This window comes from Oryctolagus cuniculus, chromosome 17, assembly GCF_964237555.1.
Source record: "Oryctolagus cuniculus chromosome 17, mOryCun1.1, whole genome shotgun sequence".
Taxonomy (NCBI): Eukaryota; Metazoa; Chordata; class Mammalia; order Lagomorpha; family Leporidae; genus Oryctolagus; species Oryctolagus cuniculus.
Genome location: NC_091448.1, coordinates 49,075,452 through 49,090,498, shown reverse-complemented (window position 1 = coordinate 49,090,498; position 15,047 = coordinate 49,075,452). Strand labels below are relative to the sequence as shown.

General features: G+C 46.3%; 1 protein-coding gene across 2 annotated transcripts in view; it reads left to right on the top strand.

The window, feature by feature from the left end:
* The window catches only part of NCBP3 (nuclear cap binding subunit 3), a 34,536-nt gene extending 20,010 nt beyond the window's left edge, over positions 1-14,526 (top strand). For both annotated transcript variants that reach the window (XM_008270875.4, XM_008270876.4), the window contains exons 8-14: positions 1,448-1,547; positions 2,060-2,163; positions 4,132-4,423; positions 6,156-6,310; positions 7,405-7,566; positions 8,805-8,967; positions 9,435-14,526. In XM_008270875.4, coding sequence (XP_008269097.1) covers positions 1,448-1,547; positions 2,060-2,163; positions 4,132-4,423; positions 6,156-6,310; positions 7,405-7,566; positions 8,805-8,967; positions 9,435-9,543 — 1,085 coding nt within the window. In that variant the 3' untranslated portion in view covers positions 9,544-14,526. The remainder of the gene's footprint in view (positions 1-1,447; positions 1,548-2,059; positions 2,164-4,131; positions 4,424-6,155; positions 6,311-7,404; positions 7,567-8,804; positions 8,968-9,434) is intronic.
* Positions 14,527-15,047: the final 521 nt, after the last annotated feature.

Below are 15,047 nucleotides of genomic sequence, written 5' to 3'. Positions count from 1 at the left end.
GCTTTCTTTTTTTCTTTTTAAGGTTTATTTGATTTATTGAAAGGCAGAGTTATAGAGAGGCAGAGGCAGAGAGAGAGGTCTTCCATCCACTGGTTCACTCCCCAAATGACCCCAGTGGCCAGAGCTGGGCCAGGTCAAAGCCAGGAGCTTCTGGGTCTCCCACCTGATTGCAGGGGCCTTAGAACTTGGGCCATCTTCCACTGCTTTCCATGACAGAGAGCTAGATTGGAAGTGGAGCAGCCAGGACTTGAACCAGCACCCATATGGGATGTCAGCACTGCAGGCAGCGCTTTACCTGCTGTGCCACAGTGCCGGCCCCACCATTGTGATTTTCTAGATGCAGGTTATACTTACCTGCCCCAAATCTGGAATGAAGGAAGTGGTGGGTGTTTCTTTTCTGGGAAGTGTGCACTGCTGGTGTGTTTTGCACTGGCTGCATTACCATGGTGTTTGTCCTCGACAGTCAGAGTGTGTGTGGAGGTGTCAGGGGCCTTTACTGCTTTTGATAAAACGTGTTAGCCCTGATCACCTTTCCTCACTGGTGGCTGGCGTTTGAACCTGATGAATCTGATTTTTTTCACGTGTACATTCCACTGGAGTGGCTGTTGAGTACACACGGAAAGTATAGCATTATGCAGGCTTTTTTTAAGCCTTTTTGAAGAACCGTACAATTAGCTAGAAAAAAAAAGATGCACTAAATATATGGAATTGTGTCTCGTCTGTTTCTTTCTCTCTTATTCTATGTTAGAGTGTTGTGATTCACAAGCAAGAGTCTTTCAGGGGCAGCTTTAGACAGGTCAGGCTCACGCATCTGAGAATTTTACTTTTATTTTTATTTTAAGCATTTTTCCTGGTAAGTTAGTCATCTACATGACAGCTTTACCTTGGTCATCTCTATTTACCTCTATGCCTCCCACACTACATTGGCTTAGTAGGCATTCAGAGTGAATATAGTGAATCTTTCCTTTTGTCTTTTTTTTTTTTTAAGACTTATTTATTTATTTGAAAGAGTTACAGAGATGCAGAGAGAGAAAGAGACAGAAAGAGAGAGGGAGAGAGGAGTCTTCCTTCCACTAGTTCACTCCCCAAATGGCCGCAATGGCCAGAGCTGGGCCAGTCTGAAGCCAAGAGCCGGGAGCTTCTTCCGGGTCTCCCACTTGGGCACAGGGGCCCAAAGACTTGGGCCATCTTCCATTGCTTTCCCAGGCCATAGCAGAGAGCTGGATGGGAAGTGGAGCAGCCGGGACTGGAACCAGCGCCCATATGGGATGCTGGCACTGCAGGTGGCAGCTTTACCCGCTATCCACAGCACTGGCCCTGTGAATCTCTCCTGATTCATTGATTGCACTGATCTGATCTCAGCTGTAGAAAACTTATTTTTTAAACCATTCAACATTGTCCTCACATCCACAGGAAATCCTAGATAACTGTTGTAATTGATTTTTAGATGACAAAAAGGAGCTTGGAGCAGCCAGAAGGAGTCAGTACTACATGAAATATGGGAATCCTAATTATGGAGGCATGAAAGGAATTCTTAGCAATTCTTGGTGAGTCAAAAGCCATAAAGTTCAATTGTTTAAGTAGGACTTAAGCCTTTCTGAATTTTTAAAAAGATGGTGTTATTTATTTGAAAGAATTAGAGAGAGGAGAGATAGACCTTCTGTCCACTGGTTCACTCCCCAAATGGGCCATCCTCTGCTACTTTCCCAGGTGCATTTAGCAGAGAACTGGATCAGAAGTGGAGTAGCTGGGACTCGAACCAGCACCCATATGGGGTGTTGGCATTACAGGTGGCGGCTTAACCTGCTACACCACAATGGCAGCCCTGGATACTATTCTGTAGGGGAATATCAAAAGCTCAGGACTGAAGGGAAGACGGGAGGGATGAATTCATGTTTGTTAATGTGGTAAATGGTGTGAGGATGCTGAGTGTCCTTGTCATTAAAAGGATCTCTATTTCAGCCCCTAACATTGTGTCAGGGTTTAGTTAAAATGAATTAGCGGGTTTCAAGGTCCTCCTATCGGTTTTGATGATGTTCTTGTTTTGCCAATGTTACAGGAAGCGAAGATACCATTCCCGTCGCATTCAGCGGGATGTGATCAAGAAGCGAGCTCTGATTGGGGATGACGTTGGCTTGACATCGTATAAACATCGACATTCCGGTAGTTGCGTGCTCAGCTCTTGGTAGACACATATTTGGCTCGCAAAATCATATTTTTATTCTTAATACAGTCTTTTAAGGTTCCAAACTTTATCATCCTCTCTTTCTTGCCTTCACCCTCTGCCAACATATAGGAAAGTCAGTCAAGTCACAGTTAATTTTAAATTGTGCTTACCAAGAGGTCAAGTGATTTTATAAAGCTGTTCTAACAAAAAAGACCAAATGCGACATAGGGAAAATAAATAAAACTTTCCTTAGGAACCTGATTCTTCTGTGAATATCGACAGCTGCATGAAAAACAATTTTTCAGGTTATTTCATAAGATGATCTGATTTTATTGTTCCCTTTCTGATAATGAAACTAGGCTGCTGTGTTGAGGGCTTTAAACTTACTGTCTTGTGCACGAGGGCGCCTCAGAAAAGTGGGGTGTCGTGTCTCAGTTACTTTCTCCTTTTTTTTCATGGGAGGTGCTTTTTATGAAAGAACCATTTTCATTATGTTAACCTACTGTAGAATTTTTAGTGTGCCAAGGCAGCATACAGACAGGTAACAGGCAACATGTATGTCCTGTAGTAAGATAGGAAGAGATGAAATCTGCACATTTTTATTTAATGCAAATATACAAAATTTCATGTTTGAGAGCTGCATATTAATAATGTACATACTTTTTAGTATAGTTACATTTTTCCAATTTCAGTTGCTTTAAGATATTTTTATCATATACTTTTTCTATTCCTATTAAATATATCAAAAAGCAAATTACCTCTAATTCTAGCATGCTAATGGAACAACTGATTTCATTTTTTATATTTTTCCCATTTGTCTCTTTTAATAGTAGATATTATAATTTTTTTTTTTTTTTTTTGACAGGCAGAGTTAGAGAGAGACAGAGAGAAAGGTCTTCCTTCCGTTGGTTCACCCCCAAATGGCCACTGCGGCCGGCACTGCGCTGATCCGAAGCCAGGAGCCAGGCGCTTCCCTCCCGGTCTCCCATGTGGGTGCGGAGGATTAGCCAAGTGAGCCGCGGCGCCGGCCAATATTATAATCCTTGTGAATATATAATTTCCATCTTGCTTGTTCCTCTTACCATAAGTGTTCTTCCTTTAACTTTAAAATTACAGTTAATTTTTGTTGTTTGAGGTGAGTGTATTCTGTAAATACAGTTAGGGAACACTGAATCAGCAAGTACTGATCCATGTAAAGCCTGTGGTCACACCATTTGCCTCAACTGATTAGTATGTAGAATTGGTTTTTTATATGGTTTTCTGTTTGAAGACACTTTTTTTAATAAAGGAAATGTGTTATTTGTATATGTAAATTAATTACTGATTCATTAGCTGAATTCAGAACCACCAGCCTTGTGACTTGCCTAAGTGAGGCTCATTTCACGCAGGCGGTTTCCCTGCAAAGACAGATTAGAGCTGCCTTGTGCTTAAGGGCACTGGACCCCTTTCAGTGCCACGCCTAGGGGCCATTTGAAACAGGGGGCTACCTAAGCAAAAAGCACAGGGCTGTAGGACAGGTGGCCCTCAGTAGACTGTGGAAAGGATGCCTGTGTACAGGCTGAGGATGAAATAAGCAGAGAGCTGTTGCTTTGTGTGGGAATGTGTGTGTCTGCTGACTTAGGTTTTTGTTGTTGTTGCTCTGTACTCCTCTGCAAATGACGGTGGAAATACTTCAGGTATTGATTCTGGAGCTACCAGTAAATTTGCCAAGGTCAGAAATATAAAACCTGTGAGTAATGGAGGTTTACTGTGTTTTAAGTGACTTTACAGTATTCCGCTAGGCTGCTCAGTCATACTTGATCAGACTGTTCTTGGGCTGTAGACATCGCGTTGGTATCCAGTTTGGCACTGTTCTAGGCAGTGCACCAGTAAAATCTTGGAGGGAGACCTCATCTTATCAGAAGGTCACAGGTTGGAATGGAATGTTAGTGCTTTTCCTGATGGTCTTGGTTACATTTCTTCAGGACTGGTGAATGTTCCTGAGGAGCCCATTGAAGAGGAGGAAGAGGAGGAGGAGGAGGAGGACCAGGACATGGATGCAGACGACAGGGTGGTGGTAGAGTACCACGAGGAGCTCCCGGCTGTCAGGCAGGCACGGGAGCGGAGCGCATCCAGGCGGTCGAGTGACAGCAGCTCAGACTCGGATGAAATGGACTATGATCTCGAACTGAAAATGATTTCCACTCCCTCACCAAAGAAAAGCATGAAAATGACTATGTATGCTGATGAAGTGGAATCTCAGTTGAAGAGTATTAGGTACGGTGCTTTTTTTAAAACTTTTTCAACTTTAGCTTCTAATTTGATTTTAAGTATTAATTACAAGTTTGTCAATTCCTCTTAATCTTATGATCATTTATCTATTCTAATTTTAGTCCTTTGTAGCAGTTGAATGAAACAGCCGATTTTCCCTGTGTACAAGCGGCGATCCTTGTGTGAAAACTGTAGACAGAATAGAAATGAAATCGCTGTCCTCTCCTGATGTCAGCGGCTGTCAGCAGTTAGGTGAATGAGCGGCCAGCTGTTTTTCATGTATCTGCACAACTAAAGGAAAAGACTGTAGACGTATTTGTATCAAATGAGCTTGAGCTATTGGTGTTTGTGCTGTGCTTTTCCCATTTTATATATCATAGCCATCTATTATTTTACTCGACTGCAAGTAATTCATTGTTTGAAAGTATGGTTCTTTAATCCATCGTTGCTAGGCATTTTGGTCTGTATTCTTACTCTCTCACTAACTAGTTAAATTCTTTAGTTGTTTGACAGCAGATGCATGTTTTACAATGTGATAAGCATTGCTGAATTCCTCTTAGAAGGGTTTTCTCATTCACATTGCCACCTGTTAGCTACGGTCTCACCAGCCTTAGGTGTTAGCATCTTTACTCACTAACAGTAACAGGAAAGGTTATGTGAATGCGCATTTCTTCTTCTTTTTTAAAATTTAAAGATTTATTTATTGTATTTGAAAGAGTTACACAGATAGAGGAGAGAGAGAGAGAGAGAGAGAGAGAGATCGATCTTCCATTGGCTGGTTCACTCCTCAGTTAGCCACAACAGCCAGAGCTGCACCGATCCAAAGCCAGGAGCTAGGAGCCTCCTCTGGGTCTTCCAGAGGAAGACCTCTAGGTGCAGGGGCCCAAGGACTTGAGCCATCTCTCACTGCCTTCCCAGGCCACAGCAGAGAGCTGGATGGGAAGTGGAGCAGCTGGAACTCGAACTGGCGCCCATATGGGATTCCAGCACTGGAGGTGGCGGCTCTATCCACTATGCCACAGCTCCGGCCCCGTGAATGTGCATTTCTTTATTATTAGTAGGGCTGAGCATGTGGTGTATCTATAGCTCCAAGGGTTAGAGTCTAGGTCTGGTGTCTCTAAGGTGCCTTTGGAGGCATATTAGATGGAATAAAAAAAAAAGACTTTTCATGTTGATTTGTTTGTATGACCTTGTTTACATTTGTATGTTTAGTTTTCAGAGACCCTTCTGATAGAAACTGCTGCCAGAATCATGCTGCACCTAGCGTGGTAATAGATCTCTTTGACCTAGAAGTTTTCCTTGACCAGAAGAAGGGACAATAGACTCTGACTGTGTCGTGTTGTGGTTTTTTTTGTTTTTTTGTTTTGTTTTGTTTCCATTTGATTTATTTGAAGGGCTGAGATAGAAAGATAGTGAGATCTGCCATCCTCTGGTTCACTCCCCAGATGTCTGCAATGGCTGGAGCTGGGCCAGACCAAAGACAGGAGCTGCTTCTGGGTCTCCCACATGGGTGCAGGGGCCCAAGGACTTGGGCCATCTTCTGCTGCTTTCTGAGGCACATTTGCAGGGAGCTGGATTGGAAATGGAGTGGCTGGGACTTTGAACTGGCACTCATGTGGGATGCTGGCATTGCAGGCAGCAGCTTTGCCTGCTATGCCACAACCCTGGCCTTTGGATTGGATTTCTTAAAAATCATTTTCTCCGAAGTGGATTAACTGTGCCTTTTTTATTTTTAAAGGAACTCCATGAAGGCAGATAGCATTTCCACAAGCAATATCAAAAACCGAATTGGTAGCAAATTACCAACTGAGAAATTTGCAGATGTACGGCATCTGTTAGATGAAAAACGCCAGCATTCACGTCCACGGCCACCTGGCAGCAGTACAAAATCAGGTGGTATTCTTCATCTGAGCTCCGGCACGCAGATCGGGGCAGGGACGGGGTCGGGGCTGAACGTTCTGTTTGTGATGATGCTGTGCTGCTTTAGGATGTGAAGAACAGACTTTTGCCAGACAGGCTTTCAGTATTTTTGTCCCAAACACTTCTTTTACTCTATATGCCATTAACATAGTTTATACAGAAGAATCATAGAAATTAAGTTGAGTGGTTGTGTAAGTGGTTAGGAGTTTGATCTGGATCATTGATGTGCCCAGACACTCCTAGAGCGAGCATGTGACTGTGCCTGCTCTGGGCCAGGACTCCAAGACTGGGAACATTCCGAGTCCTCGGAGGGCACACCGTTGACCTCCAGGGAGAACAGTGGAAGGCGTCTCAGGGAAGGGGGCTTCAGAGCTAGGCCTTGGAGAGGGAACAGGGCTCAATCGGCAAGCCTGATTTTTTGACCATATACCGGCTTTAGAAAGATAACTTGGGGGTGGTTTAAGTAACAAGGGCCTGATCTAGGTCAAGGACAGTGGAGACAATGAGGACAAGAAGCCCCATGAAGGAAGATTCGGTACTGGGCATCATGGGAAGAAAGTTGGAGAAACCAAGGGCTCAGCCAGAGTCATGCGAGAAATGCGTGCTGCTATCAGAGAGCTTTCAGTGAGGTGGGCGAAGTGTGTGTGCGTGTGTGTGTGTGTGTCGTCTTGATCCTTTGCTTTCTCCTGTCTCATTATATTTATTGGTTACATATAGTAAGTTTATTGGAAACTACTTACGTGTTTAGATTGTGGCTTCTGCTCTTAGGAACTTGTAGTTTTGTTTGTTAGTTGAAATTTTTTGCTGCAATTATTTAATTTGCTTGGTTCTACCAAAAAAAAATTGATTCTCCTTCAAACATTTTTTTCTGGAGAATCAGCAGAGATTCTCCTCGTCTAGTGGCCTTTATCTCCAAATTTTCTTAGAGACATGCAAACAGATTCTGGAAAGAAAAGCCTTTTAGAAGCCCGAGCGTGTCGGGTGCCCAGTCCCCTTCAGGGGAGCTCCAGTCATCGGCACAGGTGGTAAAGTACGCACGTGGTCACAGTGCTTTTTCTCTTTTCCAGATATACGCCAGCGGTTAGGAAAAAGACCATATTCTCCAGAGAAGGCTTTTAGTGGTAACCCAGTTGCTCGGAGAGAGCCCTCTTCTGATGTGCACAGTCGGCTAGGTGTTCCCAGGCAAGATATTAAAGGCCTCTACTCAGATACTCGAGAGAAGAAGTCAGGTTGGTGACATGGTGACACTTAAATCTGCTGGGAGGGGTTTGGGTAAGAGCGGAGGGCAAATGGGTTAGCATAGAAGCATAAGGCAGGAAATGGCACATGCCAAGAGTGAACCATTTTTTCTCTTCTGTTATAATTGTTGTCACCACCACCACCATCATCATCCTAACAGTAAGAAAGGTTTAAAAGAACAGAAAAGTCCCACAACCCTGGTTCTTTCTGTTCAGCACAAATTCTTTTTCAGTTTCATGTGTTCTGTCTTTGTTCCACATATTCATACATAGCCTACTTCTTCCATATTGCATTTTATTATAATCATTTTCCCACGTGAAACTTGTAAGTGTGGCTGTTCCAAAGTGCTGCACACTTTTTTTTCTTGATGGTGTCCTGAGCAACTCCCAGTTCCCCTCCCCTCCCCTCCCCTCCCCTCCCCTCCCTTCCCCTTATTTATTTGAAAGAGTTACAGAGAGAGAGAGAGAGAGAGAGAGAGAGAGAGAGAGAGCTCTTCCATCTCCTGGTTTACTCCCCAAATGTCTACAATAGCTGGGGCTGGGCCAGACCAAAGCCAGGAGCCAGGAGCTTCTTCCTTGTCTCCCACATGGGTGCAGGGGCCCAAGCACTTGAGCTATCCTTTGCTGCTTTCCTAGGCACATTAGCAGGGAGCTGGATCAGAAATGGAGCAGCTGGGACTCAAACCGGCACCCTTGTGAGTTGCTGGCATCATGGGTGGTGGCTTTACCCACTACAACATGACACTGGCCCTTTTTGCACACTTTTTGTCTAATGTTAGATTTTAATAAGATAACATTTTAAAAAGTAATGGATAGTGGGCAGAAAATATGAATGTTCACAGTATACTGGGCCCATCAGTTCACAGAGTGTTAGAGCTAAAAACACATGAGAGAATGGCCCACCCACTCCTGGCAGACTGAAGTGGTACGCAGGTCCTGGTGGGTCTCACCAGGGAGCACAGCTAGCTGTGGCAGGAGACAGCTTCTTGGGTAATTCTTTGGATGTATGCCCAAGGGTAACAATATCCCTTTGAGTTCAGAGCCCTGCATTTGCAGGCCAAACTGCAGCCAGGGAAGTGGGGTTGCCTACCCAAGGCTGTGCTGTGGCTGCAAGTGCCACAGGCCACTGGTCTTTCCTGTACAGCAGGCATTGGCAGTGCCCCTGCTTCCCCAGCACTACCCGGCTCTTGGCATTGACTGCTGACTCAAGTGCCTTCTCACCCAAACAGGTGGCTTATGGACTCGCTTAGGATCTGCACCCAAGACCAAAGAAAAGAATACAAAGAAAGTGGACCACAGGGCGCCTGGCACTGAGGAAGATGACTCCGAGCTGCAAAGGGCATGGGGGGCTCTGATAAAGGAGAAAGAACAGTCTCGCCAAAAGAAGAGCCGGTTAGATCACTTACCATCTCTCCAGATTGAAGTTAGTCGGGAAAGCAGCTCTGGTTCAGAGGCAGAGTCCTGATGCCCCCGGGGCTTGTGGCAGCTGCCCTCAGGCCTGACCTTCTCGCACAGGGTGGGGTGCACAGTAGGAAGCTCCCCCTGCAGGAGTTGGCGCCCTCCTGCTCTGACTCACACAGTCACTGTCAGCTCTTGCCTCTTGCGCAAGACGTCTGTAAGAATGTGATGAGTTTTGAAGGGCATCGCTCTGGCTTTTGCTGCAGAGTTGTAGTTCTGGGCCCTCGATTCTCTTCCCACCGCCCCACAAGCTTTACCCTTTTGAGGAAAAGGCAGCCCTCCAGATTTTGTAGACGTTTTTCTTAATATTTTTAACATTGTGTCTTTTAAAAGAAATGTTTTACACAGTTCATCCAAAGAGCAGAGAACTGAACTTCTCACTATTGCCTTGGCCCTGACAGCTGTTACCAGCACCCTTTTCCCAAGAAAAGTCAATTCCCAGGTGCTTATTGGACAGCCTTCGAGGGGGAAGATGAGGGAAGCTGCCAGCTCACCCTTCCAGGACCCTAGTGTGGGGCCGAATCTCACGGACCTGACCTCAGAGGTGCACCAGTTCCGCCCAGGTAGATAAGAGACACAGCATTGATCGCCCTTCCATTCCTCCCCGGGGGATTTCTGTTAGAGGCCTCTTTCTGGCTGTCAGCTTGACGTGAAGATCAAGATGTTCAGTGCTGGGATTTTTAGGAACAAAAAACTGTGACTTCTGGATTTGGGATTGATTTTTGTGCTGGGGTGGGGTTGTGGGTTAATGTTGAACAATTTTTAAGTATTATGTTTAAGAAATATTAATGATTTAAAAGTTTAAATTTTTAATTTTTATATGTGGAAATTCTTCCTGTTGGCTACAGGGGAAGCTCAAGTAGTGTCTTCTTTTGTGCTGTTAAATATATATTATATACTTTGGAAGAAGGCAAAGAGAGGAGTCTCATTATTTTTAAATGACTCAGACTGTATAGTTTGTTCATTGTATGTAGAGTTCCGCTTGCTTTGGGTCCACTGTAGGAAAGGGTCCATCCATCCGAGATGGGAAACTGTCTGTCATCACTTTAGAAGTGATGCCTTAATATTTATTCTTTCTGTTTCCAAGTTGTGGCACTCTAAGACTGTTTCAAAACCTGCAAATAAGATACTAGTTACAGAAATTTTCGTTGCTTTAGTTTTAAACTCCTTTCAGATAATTTTCCTTCAAAAAGGAGATCAATTCATTTGTCGTCTGATTTTTATCTGGAAGTATTTAACTTTGTTTTCTTCTGCAGGCTTAAAAATAGTGTTTCAGTTCAGTTCACTTGAACTTAAAGAGTCAGAGATAATAATAAGCCTTTGTCCCTTTTGTGTTGTCTCCGCTCTTCACCTGCCTGGAGTGTTCTATTGGAGCCCTGGACCCCAGAGATCTTGGGGCTGAGCTAATGGCCATACTGACAGTTGATTCCACTGGGGTCCAAATGAATCCAGAACATGTTGCTAATAAAGCAAAGGGCTTTGTTTTTTTGAAACTTGAAAGCTGCGACAAAAGCTGCATTGTACTGTATTTTGTTGGTCACCCTGTTCTCCCCCTCCTTTTGGAAAGCTTAGCGCAGAACCCCTGTAGGTTCCAGCTTCCTGGGATTCTGCGAAAGGTATGATGTTGGTGTCTCTGTCAGCTGAGACCTCAGGTATCTGAGCTTTCTCAGCTCTTCTCGCCCAGGGTCAGGTTCTTAGGAGGGGCAGGGTTTGAGTGCTGGTAGAGTCAGAGACCTGCATGACAGCCCATGCTGTGTTCCATGGACCTCCCTTTCCCCCTGGCAGACGAGCGGGCTGCTCTAGAGCTTCTGGCCTTGTCGGCACATCTCAGCCGTGCTGCCCTGGGCTGCCCAGCGCTGGCTTCTGTTGCAGGTGGGAGAGGGCTCAAGGAGACAGCTGAGGGCGTGCATTAGCTTGTGGATAGGAACTTACTTAGCCTCATCCCTTTACAGTCTCTGGTTTTCCTAATGAGACAAAGATGTCCTTGTGTTCAAGGTCCCAGCCGGCTTGGTCGCAGGGTTTAGAAAAGGCCTCCCTTTTTGTCTTAGTCGTGACCCTCCCCCACTGGTAGTTGAGGCCCCTTTGCCCCCGAGCCTTTAGGTGCTCCCGGTCTCCTGCTAAAGATCAAGAAGACTACAGAAGGGGGACAGTGTGTAGCCACTGCAGCAGCCTTGCGCTTCCCGCAGAGACACCCCGCACAGGTGACTCCAGAGGCTGTCATTTGTTTCCCAGAGTTATTTGCCTGCTTACCCTTCTTCTTTCTCCCCAGCCTGCACTCAGGCACTCAGCGTTGTAGTGTTGCACGGGCCTCCTGCATGTCCAGGCCCTGTCTTTGGATCTTAGGAGTGCGGATGAGCAGTGAGGACAGCTCATGGCACTCCCCATCCATGTGGGCAGCAGGGCGACACGCTTTCTGTATCCCTCGTAGTCCTTCTATGTAGGAGATGTTAAATACGATTTTGCTGCTTGAGAGCAACTGCAGATACCTCACTTCTATTTCCCACTCTCCATCTCTGGTACCAGGTTCCCAGGAGAACTTGTTAGAACCCACAGTAAGCTGTAAACCCTCTCCCCCGGCCCCTCTGGGCTCATCCAGCAGATCCCCCACCCGGTTCAGTACTGTCCGTCCCACTGGGCTGCACAGCAGCCTCTTCACTCACCTCTGCCCCATCTCCCTCCCACTCTGCACACTGCAGTCGGGACGGGCTTCTGTGGTGTTAGCAGCTCAACTGAGACGTGATTTACAGAGCATGCGTTCACCCGTGTGAGTTGGACAGCCATCATGATATTCAGTTTCTGGACATTTTCATCACCCATTTAGCGTCTCTCCCGTTCCCTGTTCTCTAGCCCTTGGCAGCTACTGAGGTGCTTTCCGTCTTTGTGGATTTACCTGTCTGGACATTCATGTTAGTGCAGTCACATACCAAGTCTCTACAAGAGACTTCAGGACATTCATGGAAAATGGAATTGAAGATAAGCTTGTTTTGGTGTAAAAAATGTTTTTAGATCCACACATTTGTTTTTTCATGATATGCATTTTCCATGAACCCTTGTATTTGTGACTTGCTTCTTTCACTTAACATATTTTCGAGATTCATCCATGTTGTAGCATGCATCAGTATTTCATTTTTAAATTGCTGAATAATATTCTGTTGTATGCATATGCCATAGTTTGAATTTTTTTGTCTTTTTTTTGTTTACCATATTTTTAATTTATCACTCATCAGCTGGTAGACATTTGTGTCCACTTCTTGGCTATTATGAATAATGTTGCTGTGAGCTTTTATGTGAATGTGTGTTTTCATTACTCTTGGGTTTGCACCCAGGAGTGAAACTGCCACTGTCACTGTCTTTAACCTTTTGAGGAGATACCAACCTGTTTTCCCCAGCCGCTGTGTCATTTCCAGTGAGGGTCCCACTTTCCCCACGTCTTCACCAGCACTTCCTGTTTGCCCATGTGAAGTGGTGTCTTGCTGTAGGTTTGATGTGTGTTTCTTTAAGGACCATGATGTTGGGCGTCTTTTCATGTGCTTCAGGATGAGTTTTCTTAGAGACCTGATGCTGTTATTTTTTTTTCTTGAAACCTTTCCCAAGCTTCACCATCGCCCTTGGAATCAATTCCAGACTTCCAGACTCCTTTACTAGCTTATAAATTTGGTCAGGATCGCTTCTGGCCTCTCTGGTCTGTTCTCCCCATTCTCCTGCCCTTGACTCGCTAGTTTGCTGGCTCCATCTTGGGCTCATCAGCCTTCCAGGCTGCACACACTGCTGTCTACCCCAGTGATATCGCCACCTCCCACTCTCTCCCACTGTGCCTCAGCCTTACCTTCTTTATTCCCCTCATCTTCAGGGTCTTAGGGACCCCTCTAGGAGGTGACCCTCAGCTTCGAGAGCCAGGAAGTGGGCCCCTTTTCTGTGTCCTGTGGTCCTGTCATGAAGAATTCTTGGTTTACGCTAGGGTTAGGTTAAAAAGTAAGCACCTAAGGTAAAGTTGAGTGTAATCAAAATTCTTCTTGGAAATGCCTGGGAAGGCACCATGTTGAAGGCCCGCACTGCAAGATGTCTTGTAGTGAGCTCTGCCTGTGTGGGAGCAGCGCACTGTGCTAGGTGAAGTGTGCGGCCTGCAGTTAGGCCCTTGTTGTACTTGTTGTACAAAAGTCGCTTATTTTTAGGTGTCGGAACCACACTCAGGTGAGAAGCTTGCTGTAGAGGAGCTTGGGGGCTGAGGCAGGCCGCAGGGGCCGCAAGAGACACAGGCTTGCCCGGTCCCGCCAGTGCTCAAACAACTGAACGTCACTGTCCTTTCTCCTTGTCCTCTTTTTTCTCTTTCAGCTTTTTCAGACAAATACTGTTGTGTTTAACCAAGTGATGTGTGTACCCATGTACTGCCAAATCACTGTACCCCCCAAACCCAGCACAGCTGTACACTGGACTGTAATTTCCTGTTCCTAGTTTGTGTGTGTTAGACTGTGAGCTCTGTGAGAGCAGGGACCATGTGTGACTTGTTCATGGGGCTCGGCCAGAGCCCACTACCACGCCCATGTTGTGGGACCTCCATAAGCCCGTGCTGAACTTGTAAACCCTCCGGCCTCAGGAGCGGCTCCACCCTCTGAGGCCCCGCGTCCTCATAGCCAGTCCTTGGTTTTGTTCCGTGTACATACAACACTTGACTTTCCTGCGTCAGTTTCCTTTCTAGCCTGTGCGCTCCTCTGGAGCAGGTGTCTTCATGTTCTCTCTGGCCTCCCACCGCACCAGCCCAGAATAAGTAGCACTTCCCACTGAGGGAGCTGTGTACCCAACCCAGCTGGGTACCGTTGTCTGCAGGCCGTGCTGATTCTAGGTGAGACTACCTGATTTGAGAAGGGAAGACTCGTCAGGGGTGCAGACGCTATTGCATCTAAGGATAAAAAATCTCACAAGTAGACCTGAGGAAACCTCAGATTTTGACGAGCTGGCTGTCACAGCAAGTTACACAGTTCTGTAAGCACTGGCTGGGGAATCGTGCATATAGCCCAGAATGCTTTTCAGAAAAGTGCGCATGGGCCCCGCATAGGAGAAGAAGCAGCCAGCAGGTAGGGGAGGAGCCCCAAGGAGGCACTGCTGAGCAGGTGAGAGGTACAGCTCTTTCCCGCAGCCCCTCCCCTACCTACCGCAGTACTCATGAAACCCCCCAGGGAGCCCTGATGCGGTCATGGTGGAAGGCCACCACGCACTTTGGATTAAAGTCAGCAGCAAATCGTGGCTTCGTAGGTGACTTAATTGCTGCACGAAGAAGTTTGATACATAAATATTTGCTTTTAAACCTTATGTCATAGGAAGTAAATTAGAAGCTACAGCATTTTTTTTCTTTTAAGATCTAAAAGGAGAGAATGCTTTTGGTAACCTTGAGAATAGCATGCTCGCTTCGAGGCAGACTGTTACTGCATAATCTGACCAACAATGAACATCTAGAACTTTTCTTACATGTTTATAAAATAAAGCTTAGAAGAAAAACTACCGCCGCTGCTTTTTTCCCAGTGGGACACCGTGACTGTTTGGTGGAACTGACGCTGCTCGGAGCGGTGAGACGTGGCCCCGAAGCCTGTTTTAAGCGGTTGACAGGCACTGAAGTGAGAGCTGACTGCTGGAAGTGAAACTGCAGGGTGGGTGGCGTTTCTCCTCCCAAAGCCAGGACCCTGCCTGGGGACTCTTAACTGCTTGCTTGAGCAACTCCAGCGGCCCTCCCAGGGTGGCCAGATCCCGAAGTCGTTGAGACCTCATTGTCACCCTGACCCCTGGAGGAGGGCAGGGGAGGAGACAGGGCTTTCTGTGCCTGTGTGGCATTCTTGTAGCGTCTGGTTAATTCGCCCCTCGTCTGTCTTCTCGTGGGCAAGTGCTCCTCAGAGCAGGTGGGAGCCACAGGCAGCACGTCTGCCGCAGACGGAACGCCTTTTGGGGAAGGCTGGATAGGACAGCGGCCTGGGCCAGGCCCAGGGAGTCATTCTGCCGAGTAGGAAAGACAGCAGGTCCCCTCA